General features: G+C 39.9%; 1 protein-coding gene across 1 annotated transcript in view; it reads right to left on the bottom strand.

Moving 5' to 3' along the window:
* The window catches only part of LOC149288346 (NBAS subunit of NRZ tethering complex-like), a 278953-nt gene that overhangs the window by 191517 nt on the left and 67211 nt on the right, over positions 1 to 20225 (bottom strand). The window contains exons 18-25 of the mRNA XM_089491881.1: positions 19809 to 19946; positions 19279 to 19357; positions 18463 to 18567; positions 17334 to 17470; positions 9264 to 9347; positions 3723 to 3876; positions 2731 to 2916; positions 626 to 799 (exon numbers count right to left, since the gene is read on the bottom strand). Of these exons, the coding sequence (XP_089348007.1) occupies positions 626 to 799; positions 2731 to 2916; positions 3723 to 3876; positions 9264 to 9347; positions 17334 to 17470; positions 18463 to 18567; positions 19279 to 19357; positions 19809 to 19946 (1057 nt within the window). The remainder of the gene's footprint in view (positions 1 to 625; positions 800 to 2730; positions 2917 to 3722; positions 3877 to 9263; positions 9348 to 17333; positions 17471 to 18462; positions 18568 to 19278; positions 19358 to 19808; positions 19947 to 20225) is intronic.

Raw genomic sequence — 20225 nt, 5'->3', positions numbered from 1 at the left:
TTGCATGTATACCCATCATCACTACAACCATGCACAGTGAAACCTTAAAATTAATGAAATTGCACCAAAGAACAGCAGACAGATGGCATGTGTACTTTAATGTGAATTGTGCTTCTGAGGAAGTCTATTACTGGGTCAATGAGATATATTACATATGACAGGCAGCAAAAAGAAGCACAAGATCAGCCTATAAGCAAACAGCGCAGATGGATTTTAAGAAGAAAAGATGACTAAAACGCAGATTGTCTTTGCACTAACCGTATGAAAAATTCATCAAGTCATCTAATCAAATATTTACATGACAACAAATTGCTCTTCGATATTAGTATATTAGAGGGAGAAAGCCTGCACAAGCTTGCTCAGTGACGAATCCATAGTACTAGCGGCATGGCGCTGCATTAGGTATCTTGGCTTTGGATCACACCAGAATTTTTTTTAATGTTTTTCGTTCTTGCTGTACTTTTCTTAACGGATAATGTTTGAGCTGCCATATCTCTGGAAAAACCCATGGATGCAATATGCAAGAAATGTGTGATTTTATCATGAAAAGAGTAACGGGTTGCGCCCATTATTTTAGGCTCCACGTCGAACTAATCAAAACAAAAGAAAGACTATGTGAACTTACGTCCGGTTTCGAATGTTGAAAAACCTTTAAAGGGAATTTAAGGTCATCTTTTGCCAGCGTCACTAAATATTCCTTCAAAAGCGCATTGGCCGAGCCAGGAGCCTGAGCCTCACAGCGATGAAGGAAGGGCACCATCCACTGATAAGCATTTTTCATGTAGTCTTCTTCTGAGCTCTGCAAAATGAAGTTATCCATCAAAAGCTCATGTACCAATCTAGAAAAGCCATGAACTCAATTCTGTGTTAAGCAAAAGTTATACCGACCTTCGTCTTACTCTTTACATTTTGAACTTGGTAAGAAAGAAAAAAAAACAAAAAAACTGCTATGGCAACAAAGCCTTTAAACCTTAGCGGAAAAGCATCTTTAACAATAACGGTCCAATAATTCTAGAATTTTGAAATTTTTTATTCTTTGAAAAGGTACATATGAAGTCTAAACAGCATTTACTGATGGATAAGCTGGGAAGGCCATTAGGCATTTAACCAACATGTGCTTTGTGCTCCGACTGATATAGTTCACAGAGATACCAACTCAGCGGTCTAACGCACCCTCAAGTCACACTAATCACATCTTGTAAAGATGCTGTATCTCATTCCTATTTGTTTATTCTAATCAGCAAGTGTCACCGTTTCAACAGAGGCAACTTTCAAAATCATTAAAAGTGAGAAATACTCAGAAAGGGTGACTGGAGAGTTCAACCAGTTGAAAAAAAGTATCTTTAATAATTTCAGAAAACACAGTTGGGTTTCATAAACCAAGCTGTGCACTAAGCCTGGCTGCGACAGCATTATAAACTTAAATTAATGGCATCATTTTGTGTTCATGTTGCAATCTGTCAGCCATGAAATATTCGAAGAAAATTAAACTTGACCATCTATAATCATCATTCATCACATGAAAGTGCAGGCCAATTTGCAGGAGGAGTGGTTGACATTAAGTTGTATGTATTAAGGCCAAAGAGTTGGATTGGGCCAGGACAGGGATGAAGAGCAGCCCTGGTACCTTCAGGCCAGAGGCCACCAGCTGGATATGCATGACTGGTCGCTATACACAGGGCCGGCCTTAGGGGTGTGCGACCTGTGCGACCGCACAGGGCGCCATGGTTGCAGGGGCGCCTGACCGGGACTTAGATTAAAGCATAGTTTTTCTTTTTTGTGTTTTTTTTTAAAACTTTATTTAACATCATTCATGTTAAATAAAGTTTAAAAAAAAAACCGATGCTTAAATCTAAGTCCCGGTCAGGGGCGCCGAGCGGTTGCTCGTGAAGTTATCGGCAACCGCTCGGCGCCCCTTACTCTCCGTGACTCCGTCGCTGTGCCGGCATCTCATGTTGAGCGCCGGACTATTCCAGCTCTCAACATGAAATGCCGGCACCGCGGCAGAGCGAGAAGACGGATGCCTCCTGCTCTCACCGCAGGACTCCGGCAACAAGGTAAGCGGGAGTTTGAAGGGGCAGAGGGGGGGGGGTGTAGTTTGAAGGGGCAGAGGGGGGGGTGTAGTTTGAAGGGGCAGAGGGGGGGGGGGTGTAGTTTGAAGGGGCAGAGGGGGGGGTGTAGTTTGAAGGGGCAGAGGGGGGGGTGTAGTTTGAAAGGGCAGAGGGGGGGTGTAGTTTGAAGGGGCAGGGTGGGTAGTTTGAAGGGGCAGAGGGGAGGGGTAGTTTGAAGGGGTAGTTTGAGGGGCGGTAGTTTGAAGGGGCAGAGAGGGGGGGGTAGTGAGGGGGGGCGCCAGAGGAGTAGTCCGCACAGGGCGCCACAACGCCTAAGGCCTCTAAACTGAGGTAAGCAGCTGGTAGATAAATCTGGGGTTCCCCATCATTGCTGTTGCTTGTGCGGGTGAAATCTATGCTGCTCTAGCGAGAGGGTATGGTGACATGTGCCTGCGCTGGATATGACCTCCCAACAGTATGTGTCTTATTTCCGTTGTTGTCTTGAATGGCTCTGATAGCTATTCTGAGATATGATGTAATTCACGGGATGTTCTGATTCGGTTTTAGAAATACAGATGGATATAGGTGGGATTCCAAAGCAGTTTATATGGGGCATAAAAACTATGCTGAACCAGCTTTGCCAGCATCAACATTCTATACAGCAGTTTCAGTAACTCACATTTGCCAATAAGAGCCTCAGTTTATCAATGTCTTGAATCTGTTGGAGATCTTTAAGAGTCAAAGATGCGTCACAGCCGGCCTCATAAACGATTGTCTCCAGTGTGACCAGGTCATCAGACAGGATCTGCAGGCCAGGAATGTTTCGCTCTTTTCCAAGACGCACCAGTGAGAGCGCTCCGTCAACCTAGTAGAGATGGTATGTATGTAGAAATAACGCTTACACTTCACATAGCTTAATAGAGGAACTCATGTTCAAGAAGTAGCCTTTTTAGCTATATCCCCTTCACTTTACAGAAAGAGTAGTAGATGCCTGCAAAGGACTGCCAGCATAAGTAATGCAGGAGTATAAGATGCCATGCATTGTAAGCATAATAAAAAATTAAACTGTGCATCAACAACCCAAGATCTACCAAACATTAATTCTGTATTTTCCTGTGATTGCAATAGCCCTGCTCAATCTGCTGGCTGGAACAATAATATTCTCATACTGCTCGCTCACGCTCAAGACGCTGTCCATGGTGCCGAACTCTAAAAACCAAGTTCAATCTGGTGAGACCGGCTTATATTCAGCTGTCCGCGGTGCTGAGCGATATAACCGATGCACCTGGAGAAACTCTGCTAACAATTACCTCGGCATTCCTTTTCCGGGATGTTGACTTCAGAAAACGCAACAGGGCCATTAACGGTGCTTTTATTACATTTATGTTAAACAATAATCATAATAATCATAATTTAAAAAAATTTAAAATTAAAACTTGAGAAAGCAGTGCTACTGTTAAACGGAACTTTAGCATTCGCTGGCACCTAATCCACTTTGGTTAATAACATTAATAATACTACGAATAATAATAATAATAATAATAAGCCATGGAGGTATGCGGTGCATAGAAATAAAGCATAAATAAAAGCAGGATTATTATTTGCAAGGTTAAAAAAGTCAGGTACAAAAAAAAAAAAATAAGAAACCAAACAAAAAAGACAGATTGTTACCTGTCGGGCATAGTTCTCAATTTCCTCCGCTCTTTTGTGGTACCAGATTTTCAGTAAATCGACTGACAAACGATCGCTTCTGTATAAAATAAGCTCCGGCTGCTCGTCGTATAAAAATTGGGCCATGTCTGAGGAACTCTGCTCCACGGTTAATCTGGTAAACAAGATGGAGACGAGTGAGCGGTGAACACGCTGCAGCGCCGGAGCTATTACTCACAGCGAAGGCTAACCGCCTCGCAAACACACGGCTGTCAAAACCCGCGGAATCACTCAGCGTTACAGAAACGGAAGAGAATGTCCTCCATGCGCGCCCTAAAACTACAAGTTATTAACAGGACCTCCGTCACCTAAACAGCGACACACACGGAAACATGAAAATGAAAAGATTACAGATCTCCCTTGTAAGGAGAAAACTGCAGGAAAACGTACACATCAAGAGGAACAAAAAGGTCCATTTACATCGTTTTTATTCTTCCCAATTGTGTGATGTCACTACATGGAACTGAAAAAATGAGAGCGTTGGAATAATGGAATAGAACTCCGGTAAGACCACGATTAAGAGGGATGAACGAGGCTATTCGATGTGTGCGATAGAGGTGAAGTTCTTGGACCGAAGCGGGACAAACCAAAAACAAAGAATATATTTATTAATCAAAGCTGGGGGCTCGAAGACTAGACGCAGATACCATTATAGTTCACACCACAAACCATGCCGACCGGCGATCCAACGGCGTTACTTCTATGACCTGTAAAGCAGATGCCGGGGAACCCAAGTCAAGCTGGAACTTAAGGGAACTTTCGCAAAGACAAAACGCTCATTCGGATATGTCCCAGCGGGGTCTACACATCGTACATATAACCGCTGCTCAGAGCACCAATACGAGTGACGGAGGATGGGGAAGCCAAAAGCTCCGATATAAGCCAAGTTATTGAGACTGTCTAGGCATATTCAGTGCTGTTGGCAGTTATGCAGGTCCAAAAATCAGGGGGATATGCTTAAAATTCCCTTTTTATGAATGCATTTACTTGCAATTCACCTTCTACGACGCGTATATTATTGACATTCCTCGCTCTACAGTCACATTGCAAACACATTACAGGCAGCCACCGTACCTCGTATATATATGGTTATTTTCCAATAAACATTACGCTATGAATAGAGGAGGCGAAGGGGGTGGCGATATTATTTATAATAAAAAAAAAACAATTTATCACCCCGGTCTCCATTTATGAATCAAATCTCATTCAGCTGCAATAACCTCGTCCGCAGTTACACAAGCCAAAAGGGGTTAAAAACCGAGCCGCAGCTTCGGAATTAGAAACAACGCGTCTGTTCTTTACACACAAAACATTCCCGCGCGCCAATGAATCCCGCAAGCCCGGCTAAGGTTCTATTTTAAGGCTCTTTGCCCTTGCTCGGTCTTTCCATAAATCCTTTGTCCTTGCGTGCAGCGCAGGCGATGGGAATTCTTATTCCGCGAGTGTTGTCTGATATTATCCGTGCAGCCGGAGAACGCGAGGCTGCCGGCCAATTCCTCCAGGCTGTGTATGTATTAATGATTACATGATGGAGTGGAGGGGTTTTTTTTGTGTTTTTTTCTTTAGTATCTGCATTGTTCCTGGAGAAAATAAAAGCCTTTGTTGGTTGTTAGAGCAGTTTAATGGGAACAGGAGAAAACCACTGCTTTATTGAATCAGTTCCACAAAAGGCTGGTTTTACAAAAAAATATAAAAAAAAAAAAAAAATAGAAAATAATAATTATAATACATTTAAAAAAATCTTCTGCAACAAAATATTTAAACAGATCTTGCACCGATTCTCAAAAGGGGTTTAATTGGGGGAGTGCAATTTATTGTAGTACAACTATCACACTCAGCTATGACACGAAGCCGAGGGGTCACAATTTAAGCATTTACGGGTTTTTATTCTAAAGGTAAGTCAAACTTTAATGTCCTTACTATTGAGATTGTTCCAATAAAAAGGAGCTTAACAAAGCCATTTTTTTGAGATATTATATACCTCCATCATGTCCATTTTTCTTTAAAGGCACAGCTAGGGCCACGATGTTATTGAGAACTTGATTTGACTTTTTGACCTACCGATATGTTTTATTTATGCTGTCTCTATATGTAATATTGTAGATCGGTAAAACACACCAGGGGAGGAAAAGGAATACTGTATAACCGTATTTACCGTATTTGCTCGATTATAAGACGAGGTTTTTTTCAGAGCAAATTCTCTGAAAAAATACCCCTCGTCTTCTAATCAGGGTCGTCTTCTAATCAGACCTCAAATAGAGGTCTGATTATGAGACTAAGATCCAGATCCCCCGCACCGCTGCAGGGGACCTGGATCCTCCTGTCTCACCCCCCCCCCCATCATACACACTTACCGGTGCTTCCTGCTGTATTGCCGGGGCAGCGGGTTGACGTCTACGCGGATTGCGTAGACAACGTCCGCTGCAGCCGGAAGGAGGTGTGGCTAGCAGCGGGGGTTGTCTGCGTCCGTCGCGCATACCTTCCCCGACTGTCAGAGATCAGAGTTCCCTGCACCGGTACCGCACTCTGATCTCTGACAGCCGGGGAAGGTATCCGCGACGGACGCAGACAAACCCCTGCTGCCAACTCCACCTCCTTCCGGCTGCAGCGGAAGGAGACGTCAACCCGCTGCCCCTGCAATACAGCAGGACATTGGAAGCACCGGTAAGTGTGTGTGTGTGCGTGTGTGTGTTAAATGGGGGCATAGGGCATTTCTGGAATGCCTTATACCCCCTATATGCCACTCTGGGTATATGGGGCAGAGTGGCATATAGGGAGGTATAAGGCATCTCAGGAGGCAGAGTGGCATTAAGGGGGCATTTAATAGAGCAATCTGCCTCCTGAAATGCCTTATACCTCCCTATATGCCACTTTGCCCCATAATATGCATTTTAACCCCCTAAATGCCAGAGTGGCATATAGGGGTATAAGGCATTTCTGGAGGCAGAGTGGCACATAGGGGGTCAAAAGGCATACCATGGGCCACAGTGCCATATTGGTGTGGCAAGCCTGGGGGCAGATGTGCGTAACTGGGGGGCAGATGTGCGTAACTGGGGGACAGGTTGGAAAATACAAGGACATAAAAACAAAAAAAATATTTTTCTCAATCATAGCTTTTATTTAAAAAAATAGTTTACATGAATTAACATTTACTGGTAAAACTTTTTTCCTTTAGGGCCGTCTTATATTCAGGCTTTTTCTTTTTTTCCTAAGTTAATATTCACATTTTGGGGGGTCGTCTTATAATCGAGCAAATACGGTAATTTTGGTTTGTTGGTGATCGAGAAGGAGACGGTGGAGAAGGCTCACGGTGACGCTAATAACCGTCCTCGTGCAAAGTAAAGTAAGAAGGCACGATGGATGGAAGACGTTGGGCCCTAATAAACCAGAACCGTGAACCTAGAAAAAGTGATTTCTGCAGCTCTTTAGATTTTTCTCTTTTCTAAAAAACAGATGAGCGGCAGGATAAACATTATTTCTTTTCTGCACGTTCCAACAAATTTATATTTATGCTTTTTTTTTTTATAACCTACAGCTAGCTTTCTCTGGAAGGAAGAATACTATATTTTGCATGCAGGTCTCGGAGAATAAACAGCACAGACAGTCAAAACAACTATAAACAGACAACCGAGGTTACCGAAAAGTACCGTCAGAGTCGGCTTATAGGGACAATAACAAAGCAACGTGATTAACAGTGTTATGGCCAAGAACGAGCAGCAAACTCTCCATTACAAACCAACGAGCCACTAGAGAAAGCAGTAACATAACACGCTGCCGACATGTTTCACGGGGAACCCCCATCAACCCCCAATTATGAATATTACAAGAAATATTCATTTTTAAAATGATGCTGCTTTTGCACTATACAATGTATTCAGAGAGCTGCTTATTAGCAATTAGTATTTGAGTCGTCGCTCTGTTATTTTAGCCCTATTTTGCTTATCTTTAAGTCCTCAGAAATAATTTTCTCCCAAGTCCCTCTGTCCTGTTGTGAAAGAACAGTGCCCCAATGCTATATTTTGCCTTTGGATATTTATGCCCCAAGAGCATTACTTTGCATTTATCAACATTAAACTGCAGCTGTTACATTCTTGCCAGTAACACCTTTTGTAATATTGCTAATAAAAATATTAAAAAGTACGGGTTCCAATACTGATCTCTAAAGTACCCCGCTACTAACAAGACCTTCCTCTGAATATACATTAACTATAAATAAAAAGTGAGAGTAGGTGAGCTTAAAAGTACTAAATGTGTATCAAATCCCCATACGTGTACACATTTAGTATTTTTAAGCTCACCTACTCTCACTTTTTATTTATTTTTTATTATTAGATATTTTGGGTAATTTAAGGGAGATCACCCTGAGTATTGGTTTGAAGCTTCTTATATATTTTTTCCTAGCGCTTTTATTTCATTATTTCTATTTTAGTTTATACATTAACTATAACCTGCTGCTGCCTGTCACTCAAACCCCAAACACTGCGGATTATGTATAAGTCTTATATGAGGGTGTCAAACCCCTTACTGAAATCCAGATAGGCTGTTTTAACGGCTCCTCCAGGGTCTTTATTTTAGTTACCCATTCAAGAAAAAATGACGTTGGTTTGACAGGATCCCCCTGCTTTTTCTGATCTTGTAACCTGTTTACATGCAGATATTAAACAAACCTTTCCTTTACCATGATTTCCATTAATTCCCAACTACTGATGTAAGACTTACTGGTCTGTAGCTGGCAGAGTCTTCCCTGCTAGCTTTTTTGTAAAGTGGCACTACAGTTATCAACTTCTAATCTTCTAGAACCACTCCTGCCAATAGTCACTGGTTATATAAGTCTGTGAAAGGTTTTGCCAAGACACTCGAGAGCTCTTTGAATAACTTTGGGTTTATCCCATCGGGTCCCATGGATTTGTCGGTGTTTACTTTAGAGAGTTCAAGTAGACTTCTTCGGCTTTATAGGTTTCTCGGTTTCTCCTTTCTAACGGAAGGCGGCTGACAAGGCCCTCCTAACCTCAATTATATGTTTTGCTGTGAGAATAAACAGTTGCCACTGAAGTAAGGGGGTGGTAGGACAATGAGTGGGTAATGTGACCTCTCTCTACGGCTCTTCATCAGAATGTATTTATTTTGCAATCACAAATGTATGAGTATGGTTGGAAGGTCACAGAATACCTTTTAATAAAGTGTTTTGTGTTATTTTCCACTAAAGCTCTCTGTTCATTTTTTTATTTTTATTTAATCGAGAGTCTCGCTAGGCTCTCCAATAGAATGAAAACCAATTTAGTTCTGTGAAAGTAACAAAAAAGCCACGGCCACAGCGTTGGGATTTAGCTTGGGTTCCGTCTTTTCTTAATGCTCAGTAATGTTCTGCTTCATTCTCAGGCGTGACTCTGTAATTCTGTTAAATGTATTAACATATTGAGTGGAACGCGTGAAAAACCCTCATTTAAATATCTATGAGTGTCCAACTGTGTTCTTTGCTATCATGCTTGAAAACAGACTTACTTGCACTTGGGTTCTTCACACCAGTCTTTGTCTCTGTGTTTCTGCTCAATCCAGGGGACAATCTTCAGTTCTCCGGCTTCAAAACTGGGGATGGTAAAGAAGGAAAAGATAAGGACGCTGTGAATGCAAGTGCTTGGGAGGCAGGAGCTTAACTCATAAGAGGCATCGAGGGAAAAAAACTCATGTTCGATGGAATAATGTACAAGGCCACAAAGGCTTACGAGGAGAACATGCAACACCAGCAGCTTCCGACAACATAAATCTCGGACGTCTGTGTCTAACAATGCATAAATTAATACAATTTAAGACCAGGGAAATGCGTGTAGACATCATAACGAAGATTACGGAGGACTATTCTGTAGATGTGTGATGTGGCAATAATAATAAGAACTGATTATGGATACAGAGCAAGCTAGGTGCACACCATGCTCTTCTATAATCTACAGAACATTAGGAAAGAGGGGAAATGTGGCATAAAACCCAATGTAAACCTAGCACGTTGATCAGAATTTAGTTTTTACTCTTGTTTCTATGTTATTCTGTTTTATGATTCCCGGTACCCGCCACCAAGGCATAGAAAGGGCCCTGGCTTTCCCATAATTCCCCTCCGTAATTTTATACATGAGAAAGCATCAACATGACTGCTCCTTCCTGCCGCACAACAGAAAATAAAAAGGAGGTACAATTCATATTTCCATTTCAATTAAAAATAACGGTTAACATGTTAGGTGGAACATTAGGACTGATCTTAATCTGGAACGTGACAATATTCCATTACTCTTCATCGACATAAAACTCATAAGCCAAGTAGGCATTATCATCTAAATAGTTAACTATTTGCACAGAAAGAAATAAAGCTTCTGAACTCGCAGCACCTGTATGCATGCTCTATGCCGGCAAATAGGGCGGCTAGTAAACGCTGAATTGATTTACTGGTGTTTTTTTTATTATTATTATTTAATTTATATTTACAAAGTTCATTGGGAAATTCTCTTGGACGTTAAAAATGAGATGCACATGACATATAAAATATGTATCTCGTATGAAAATTCTAATACCATAAGAAAAATGTAAATTGAAAAAATGTAAAATTGAAAATAAAATGTAAAAATTTTTTTATAAAAAAACCTTAATATGTATCAAAAGTTCCTTCCTTTCTACATATTATATATATATAGAGATATATATATAGATAGATATATAAATCTCTATCTATCTATCTATCTATCGATATATATAGATATATATATTGCGACAGATAGAAAAGGGCTTTCAAATACATTTGCATGTGAATAGACGCCAGCATTCAAAGGTGCATTATTTATTATTTATTTTTTTAAGTTAAGTGCTTATGTAAATGCGGACTTATGATGAGGGTTTTGTGCAAAAATGAATAATTTGATGACCAATCATTGCATAACCTTTGCGGAAGAAAATACACACAAAAAAATGAGCATATGCATAAAGAAGAAATATGAATTATTATTATGTAGAGAAAAAGGTGGAAAAAAATAACACATGGAACATGGCAGAAATCAGTCGTGGACACAATCCCCCCGCAATGCTACAATTCCCTTCTAAAAGAGAGTTTCTTGTCGTGACCTTTAAAAGCATACTTCAGATTAATTTTTTTTTCTTTGTCTTGCTTGTTGCTTTTAAAGTTAATCTTCGTGTTAAAATGCCAATTTGTGCAGGAAAGCAGTTATTTCATTGCTTGTCTGGAAAAAGTCATGGAGACAGGCTAAGCGGTATTATCACCCAACATGAGATACGCAATGTTTTTAGGACAAAGCCCTTTAGATAAAAATAAATGGTTGGGGGAAAAAAAAAACTAGCTAAAAGTTGATTTTTTTATTTTTTTTATCCCTTGGTGATTTTTTTATGCGCAATATAAATGTGAATGCATAAAATCTATATTTTTATTAACACCATTCTTAGCTAAAGTCCTTCAAATGATAGCAGTGGATCTATAAAAAAGGATTTTATGGGGTCACTTGAAATCACAGGGGTGGCTATTAGTCCACAGGAACATTTGGAGCTTTAGGCAAAGGCTACTGACACAAACATCTAAATGTCACACTAATTCGCAATTAACTTGGCCACTGTTATATCACATTATATATATATATATATATATATATATATATATATATATATATATATATATATATATATATATATATATACACATATATATACACACATATATATACACACACGGCCACGGTTATATCGCAATATATATATATATATATATATATATATATATATATATATATATACACACGGCCACGGTTATATCGCATTATATATATATATATATATATATATATATATATATATATATATATATACGGCCACGGTTATATCGCATTATATATATACGGCCACGGTTATATCGCAATATATATATATATATATATATATATATATATATATATATATATATATACGGCCACGGTTATATCGCATTATATATATACGGCCACGGTTATATTGCATTATATATATGGCTGTGGTTATTTTGCATTTTATATACGGCCGTGGTTATTTAACAAGTTATATCATCTAGTTTGTTTGCTGAATTTAATGTGTCTATAAGCAGTGACATCATAGTCTTATCTTTTTATTTATTCTCCTGGCTTCCAGTTCTTCTAGTGATGGAGGCATATGACAGGTAAATGCAAGCAGACAGGGGACGGCCGGTAAGGACTCTACCTGAAGCCTTTCCGAGTGTCTTCTAGCAGTCCTACATAGCTGCCAAGACGTAAGGAAGATCACGAAATTTCTGGAACATTTATAGGGCTTCTATACATTCTCTTTCTGCAAACGTGTTTAGGACAGGACTGGAGTATGCAGCGCATGTTCTCTTCCAGATTAGTTTTGTGCTCTTATATTACGGACCGCTTATATCTAAAAATCTCCTTCCGTCTCTACTTTGTTCCCTTAGTTACTAACTTCTTGAGTAAGCACAATAGGACTAAAGCACCGTTAACCAACATACTGAACTCTATCATCCATCCAGAGCAACCAGAGACACTAAGCGCGGTGGAAGTGCCTTGCTGTCATGTTGACCAGTTAAAGCCCATAGGCAAGCACATAACATATGAAATAATTATTCTGGGTATTATATTAAGTGAAATCAACAGAAAACAGGTGAACTATGTTCCGTTCTTCTAAAAGCATAATCAAAATGAGTTTTGGTGATAGTAATCAAATGATGAACCCCACGAGGTGTTCCTGGGTTAGCAGATAAGACCTAACGTGTCCATAAGAAACCGGCCAACGCTTTGTGAAGGACACACCATGTTTAACCGCCTTCGCCGTCTCCTTTTAATCGTGGAGTATTCTCTAAAAGCAGAACGGTTTATCCTGCCAGCTGGATAATTATCAAGGAAACGGCGCAAATTTCACCTGCAAATACATTTTTGATAAGGTAATATAAGTAAAGGAACAGTCATTACCGTGGCGTAAAAGTACAAAATACATTACTGAAGATGTAAAAATGGACTTATCAGAGCAATGCATTTTCCTGAAGCGCCCATTCAAATAATGTATAACGCCTTGAAATAAACATAAACCAAAATGTGTCTAGAGAGGAATGTATAATAAACCTAAAATGCGTGAGCAATCCATCCAGCTAAACGTACGGGGCCATAAACATAGCCGTTATCAGCGCTTCTTCTGGAACCACCAAATATTGGCAGAAACTCTGCTCCGTGTTATAATCAAATAAAAACCCTTCACACATACGTGCATAGCTTTGTTTATTATCGTTACGGAAAGGGCGGTGTAGTGTTTGCAGGGTGAAATAAGTTAGTTGGGAAGCAGAAGGTTACATTGCTTGGGTCAAACCACCTTTGAGAGACATCTTGTCGGCAAACTCCATCTTGTGGCCCCCTCTACCCCATTCTTTCAAGCACACGATAGTTCACAACACTCAATCTCAGCTTCCACTGTTCTTCCTCTGTATCCACACTCATTCTACTGCCCTCTGTCTATGCCGTCGTCATTTTATCAAGGGGTATGTTAAAGGAACCCAAAGTTATACTTTTACGGTCTCCAAATTTTGAGAAGGCAGAAGTTTCAAGCTTTTTGTTCCAGGCTACTGGCACTGCCTGCTTACACACAGTGATCTGCTTGCCAACTGCTCCTGCAGGCAGAGAACAGATTTCTTACCTAGATAATTATTTTTTTAATTTTATAGCACCAACAATTTCTGTAGCGCTCCATACATTCAAAGGGTCTGACAAAGCCAGAACTGGCAAACTAAAGCAAATGGGTTAGGTAAAGAGGGCTTGGCTCGCAAGCTTACAATCTAGATGGAGGAGATCTTAACATAAGGCTTTGGAAATCAAAGCTAATTGCCAGGCTTCAGGATCAGTACATTTAATTTCTAGGTATACCCACGTCCTGCCTCTTATGATGAATTGGGGCTTTCCTTAACCCTATGTGAATCTACCTCTGCATTTTTGCAGTAATCAGCTCCGGGAGGACAGCCCTGAGAAATGATTCTAAGGAATTGAGGTTGACTCCTGTATCAACACAGAAAACAAAACACTTAGGGTTGCTATATGTTTCTGTTCAGCATACCAAGACGTTTTGGATGATGCTCTGCTTCCAACTTTGTGGGAACAGTTTGGGGAAGACTCTTTTCTATTCCAGCGAGACTGCCCCCAAGTGCATAAAGAAAGCTCCATAAAGACAGGTTGGATGAGTTTGGTGTGGAAGAAGTTGACCGGCCGCACAGAGCCTCGACCTCAGCCCCTCGAACACCTTTGGGATGATCTGGGACGGAGATTGCATCAGCGCCTGACCTCACAAATGCTCTACTGGATGAATGGGCAACAATTCCCACAGAAACTCTCCAAAATCTTGTGGAAAGCCTTCCCAGACGAGTGGAAGCCGTTAAAGCTACAAAGGGGGACCGACTTCATATTAGTGTCTATGTATTTAGGACGCAATGTGATCAAAGTCCCTGTTGCTGTAATGGTCAGGTGTCCCAATACTTTTCTTCATATAGTGTATTTTCATCTCCCTTTGGTCTAGCTACAAATCATGTTTCCCAAAGGTACTCGTGTGCATTTTAATGGGTAAGATGATCATACGTACGCTCATTCAAGTAATCTCAAACACGAATGTGCAGCGGCTTGTTTTATCTAAATAACAAGTGCATATACTTTTGGCGTAAACCGCCTCTTATGAAAAAAAAGAGCTTAATAAATGGGATACGACAAAGTGACCTACAATGCAAAAGAGATGCAGCGAGGGTGATGGATCTTGCAAGAATCACCCTTTCATGATAAAACATCAAAGTCCTCCTGGCATCTACCAGATAATGAAGTCTATGTTATTCTGATTTATGAGACACAGAGCAGCACACTTCTAATCACATTTCAAAATTTAAAAGCCAGCCCGGAACAACTTCAGGCAAAAGAAGTATCTGTTTTAATTACAATGAAGTTCCAAGTCATTCTTGAGACAGAAAGATCTATTACCAACTCAAAGCAGAATCATCTTGCAGGACTAGAAGTTATTTCAAATATGTGTTTGCTTCAGAGAGGAATAACTTTTTTTGTCGTTGTTTTCTTATTACAAACATGTGTTACCTTTCTAGAGCATGTACTTATTCTAGATTTAATGCCTTCTCTGATTCCAGGTGCAGCACAAAATAGAATTTCCAGCAAAGACACCGAAGATGAGTTTAACAACTGCCGGTTGTCAGGACTAAACTGCCGTTTGGAACTGCCGGTTCTCAGGACTAAAATTCATAAAGAAAACCTTACTTGAAAAATTTTTCTTATATAAAAAGGCATAACTCCCAACATTCCAATTGTTGAAATCGGACACCTTTGTTGGGGGTGTGGCTAGAGGCAGTAAGAGGGTGTGGTCATGGCAGGACCACTTCTCCACCATCCCTGAAGTGCCACCTACAGAACGTAGCAAGGTGGCCTCCTTGGGTCAGTCAGGGTGGACGAGGGTCTCCGCAGCCACCTATGAGTACGAGGCAGTTGGGAGATGGGGCGCAGGTAACCTGCATTTTGATATAACTCAAAGCGGACTTGTTGGAAACCAAAGAAACCTCTGAGGTCTCGGAACTTCATTGTGGGCCAACAGAACATTTTTCTGTAGTGGCCCACTAAAAGGTATTTAGTTATACATATGCTCAATGTGTTTCACCAATTAACAACGGGCAGCAGACTTTGGCAACGAAGCGGAGTTTGAGTTGTCAGTGAAACACCACTTGTTTATAGGAACAAAGAGATATGTGAAAAGAAGTAAAAAAAAAAACACAACTATGACAACTCCATTAAATGTAAATAAAGAAATGTAGTCTAGCAGATTAATTAGCCGTCTGTAACACTGCTCACCAATCAAAGGGCTAAAACTCTACGAACACTGAACGGGTCTCCAACAATGGGAGAGAGACGTCACTGAGCAGGTGTATGGTTGGGTACATATAGCCTCTGCTTACGTAAAGTTCCTTACGGAAATAACCCTTTGTTCTGCTGGCATTCTATAAAGGGCCGTGTATATCGCATACAAACGCTTCCCCTGTGTACCGGAACACCACAGGATCACACAGTTAATCTGAATTTCCAATTTATAAGGGAAAGGCGGTGGTGACTACCTTGAAAATTAATTCTCAATTGTCATGCAAGTTTGCCGGGTGTGTGACAACCAACAACTCCTTGAGTCTGTCAAGTTAATTTAAACATTCTGATTGCTACACGAATAGGTCCTCCATGTGCCCTTAATCTGCATTTTCAAGGGGAAACGTAAGACAGCTACTGCTATTAACATCGACAGCGGAGAAGAAGCAGTCGGCCATCTATTCTTCCTATTCTCCCTGCTATAAAGACTCTTAAGGTCTTAATCAGCCCTTGATCTTTTTCACATCAGTCTTCGACGGAGTTACTTAAATACCTGCTCAGGTATAGGATAGAGATGGTTTTTTATATCAGGTACCCCCAGATTCCCCACATATACACACTATCATACTTACTGCATCTTCTAACAGCCAATCAGTGGCCTGAAATATCAGGCTATGGACAAGGTAAGTATATATATTTCTAAGTGCTTTTCCCATGTATTGATTGTTTAGGGGGCTCACTGGGATTCTCGATCGTTCCTATAATTGCGTGCAAAGGAACATAATGACGATACATTCTTGTGCTTCATTTAGATCAGACGCCCGGCAAGTAAGACATTAAAAATAATTTCCTATCGCTTCTGGTTTTTGCTGAGAGAGAGGAACAAAAATATCTTCTTTTTCTTGGTATTCCCAGATCACTCGATTAGCTGCAGTACAAAGTATTTTTACGTAATTTCACTTGATTATCCACTTGTCAATATTTCTCTGAATCAGAAAACGTCTGGAGGAGATTTAGAAGTGATACTTTATATACAAGGGATGTGCAACTACTGGATTTAGCGAAAAAGCCAAAATAAACAATGGCCCACGACAAGAAATTATTTGGACAGGGTTTCATAAATGTGCACATTATTAATTAAACAAGGTTTTTTATTTGGTGATTAGTTTCCCACAGTAATAATAATAATGTACCATTATTATTATTATTGTATAAACACTTTATGGGGCACTGCAGATATGGAAGCATTCATATTCATAGTATATGCTTCTATTGCCCCTGATCCCATTAAAATAATATATTTTACTATTAAATATTCAGTGTGCAGCATTCTTACAGGGTCAGATAGAACTATTAATCCAGCGGCCAAACGTAATTGGGACCATTTTAAAAATCAGTCTGCAAGCCACATCGCGCATCGTGTGTGTGCGCGTACGTATGTATGTATATTGTTTTATATAGCGCCATCAGATTCTGCAGCGCTGTACAAAGGGTAGACAGGACATAACAAGTAGTATATAACATAATAACATTATTATGTACATAAAATAATAACATGCCAACAACAGGTGAGAAGGGACCTGTGTGTGTGTATATATATATATATATATATATATATATATATATATATATATATATATATATATATATATATATATATATATATATATATATATTTAGAATGTAGAGTTCTTACCAAGCCTCCGGCAGCAGAACGGCGTATTCATGTGGAGAGGTTGTTTCGGGGAGATTTGACAGGATAGCCAGGATATGAGGGAGCAGGTCGGATCCATGGTAGGTAAAAAGAATCTCCAGCGCCTGGACATTACTTTCCTGTTAACAACAAGATTGTAAGCTTGCGAGCAGGGCTCTCTCTCCACCTAATGTATCGGTTTGTCTTAGTCTGTCAATTCTCGTCTTGTCATACCCCGTGAATATATATGTATTGTATTAAGGGCTATATAAATAAGAGATAAAAATAACAACAACAACAACAACAACATGCCGATCGATTACAGGCAGATCGCTTACTGTGCACTAGAATTTCATGAATTGACCGTTTCTGCGTGAAACAAGCCCATCACACTGTAAATATTATTGATTCTGATCACAGGCACATTTCTCATTACAGGCATGTGCCCAGAATGCTGCGAAGGGTACAAGGGGTGTGGCCCTAATTTCCTGCTTAAGCCCCGCCCATCCACTTCCACTTTTACCAACTTCCTGCTAATTGCATTGTTGTCAGTGTATAAATTAAAGGTACAAACACCCACCCTCTGTATAACACCTCGTACCGTGTTATAAATAAATATTAGGATTTATATCCAACACGAGCAATGTTTTTCCTAATGCAGAACCATCCGCCAAAATAAAACAATAATTCTATTAAATAAATTGATTTAAAAAAAAACTATAATACATACACGGTATGTATTGTTCACATTTACAAACATTAAGATTATTTAAGGCGGTCTCTTCGTATATGCATCCCTTAATCTGTTGGCTAATGAATAATTTAATTATCACGCTTCAATTAAATAAACGTCCTTTATAATTTGCAGGGAAAAAAAAAAGGCAAAGCAGATGGAAAAGCACATTTGTCACTTTGCCCGGCGTCAGAATACTTAATACCCGGTTAGAAGGGATTACTTCATAGTGAATTAGTATTGACAGCATCATCCGGGGGCACGCAGTTCAAAGCGTGCGGGGGCCTTAGCGATGAGTTAACTAACTTCGTCGGATAATAAATGATAATCGAGGTGAAAGGCTTCCCCGCTTAAAGAGGAATCAACGTGGTCTTTGTCGTGGTGACTTTGTAACGTTACCCGAGCATATGTTCTCGCTGACAGCACCATATTTTGGTTCCTAAACTTCTTGAAGAATCCGGCATCGTACCGCTCCTCGGCTGCGTGAGGTCCCCCGAGGATTTCCTTCGGGACAAAAGAAGCAGATGTTTGAAAATTCCTTCAAAACACGGTAATGGGCGCAGATTATGAATGAATGATTCCAATCCATTCATCAGCCGCTCAGCAGGCGCGCTGGCAGCTTAACCCTTTAAGTGCCATGGGTGGGAAATGCTACTTAGTTACTCGTATCTCGGAAGCGGGGGGGCTTATTAACCTTTGTCGATATGGTCGATTATTGCCCCAAAATGGTTTTTAAGTTTATTCACCTTTAAAAATAATCAGATATGGGAAATATACTTACACACTAACAAGTACCCTGATGAAATGTTTTAATTAGGATTTTGGCTATTAGCTGTTATACGCATGGGCTAGCAGATGACTCGTGCCCATTTTGCCTTACTGGCGTGCTTGCTTTATGCTTGCTGGAGGTTGTTGAGCGCTGGGCAAACAGAGCTGGTCTCGTTTGCTACATAAATCCTTGTGGATATCCCTACAAACAAGAATCAAACAGCAAAGCGAGACGGTGTCTGAGCCGGCAGACCAGGCAGAGCGATACGGGGCCCAGCTATTTTCTCAAGCATGGGGTCTTTTGTAAAGACAGTGGTTGCTGCTCCTTCTTCCTCCCCATTACACAAGCACTAGTTTTCTTCTGGCCAGGGAAACCCGTGAAATCTGCCTCCCAGTATAAAGGGAAGAAATGCTTCAAAAACAGAAAGAAGAAGATGATGAACGCACCTCGTAAGTTGACAATCGATCAAGATACGTTAATAACTTGAGTCTACATCGGCATAATTCTTTCTGTTCTAGTGTTAAGCTGTATAAAAAAAAAAAAAGTAAATAAAAGTAAATATTCAGAACTTACAGATAATGAAATGTTTGAACTGAATGTCCAATTTGTATCTAATTTACATGACATATTATACAGGAAACAATTAAAATCAGATATGAATGGACCCCATCCCGCAGCATTCACCAAGCCTGCACTGGAGGTGAATACACACACATAAATATAGATAGAGAGAGATATATAGATATCTATATATATATAGATAGATAGATAGATACAGAGAGAGAGAGAGAGAGAGAGAGAGAGAGAAAGATATATATAGATATATATATATATATATATATATATATATATATATCTAGATATCCATATAGATATAGATACATATTATGTGCAAGGAGATATGTTTGGATGAAAATGATTGAGAAACGAGTCCAAATAATATCAGTAATACGGAATATATATAAGCCTTACTCACTTTTCAAAATCGACCAACTGAAGCAGCTCCTCGCGTTTTTGCCTCTCTCTCGCCTCCCTAGTTTCAGCTTCTTCCTCCGGGGACAAAAACTCCTCGTAGGGAATTTCATCGATATCCACTTCTCCGGGTAAAATGAACCTACCGCACAAGACAAAGCGGGTAAAGGCGATTTGCACACAATTAGAACGTGGCTTTATTTATAGATATATACGGTATATATACGGAGGACACGCACCGCCAGTGCTCATAAATAAACGACAGAGGCGTGAAGAGGTATACTTGCAGAAGGTTTGATTCATTTCCCAGTGTAGATAAAAGACTGGAGATTTATTATTTATTTATTTATGATTACTTTTTTGTATAATAAAACTTCGGACAAGGAAATAAAAATTTGAAAGGCAAAGTAAATTAAGGCGG

Source organism: Sceloporus occidentalis, unplaced genomic scaffold, assembly GCF_023333645.1.
Source record: "Sceloporus occidentalis isolate IW3139 unplaced genomic scaffold, rSceOcc1.0.p SCAF_52, whole genome shotgun sequence".
Lineage (NCBI taxonomy): Eukaryota > Metazoa > Chordata > Lepidosauria > Squamata > Phrynosomatidae > Sceloporus > Sceloporus occidentalis.
The sequence above is the reverse complement of the archived record's forward strand: the minus strand, read 5'-3'. Positions and strand labels throughout refer to the sequence as shown.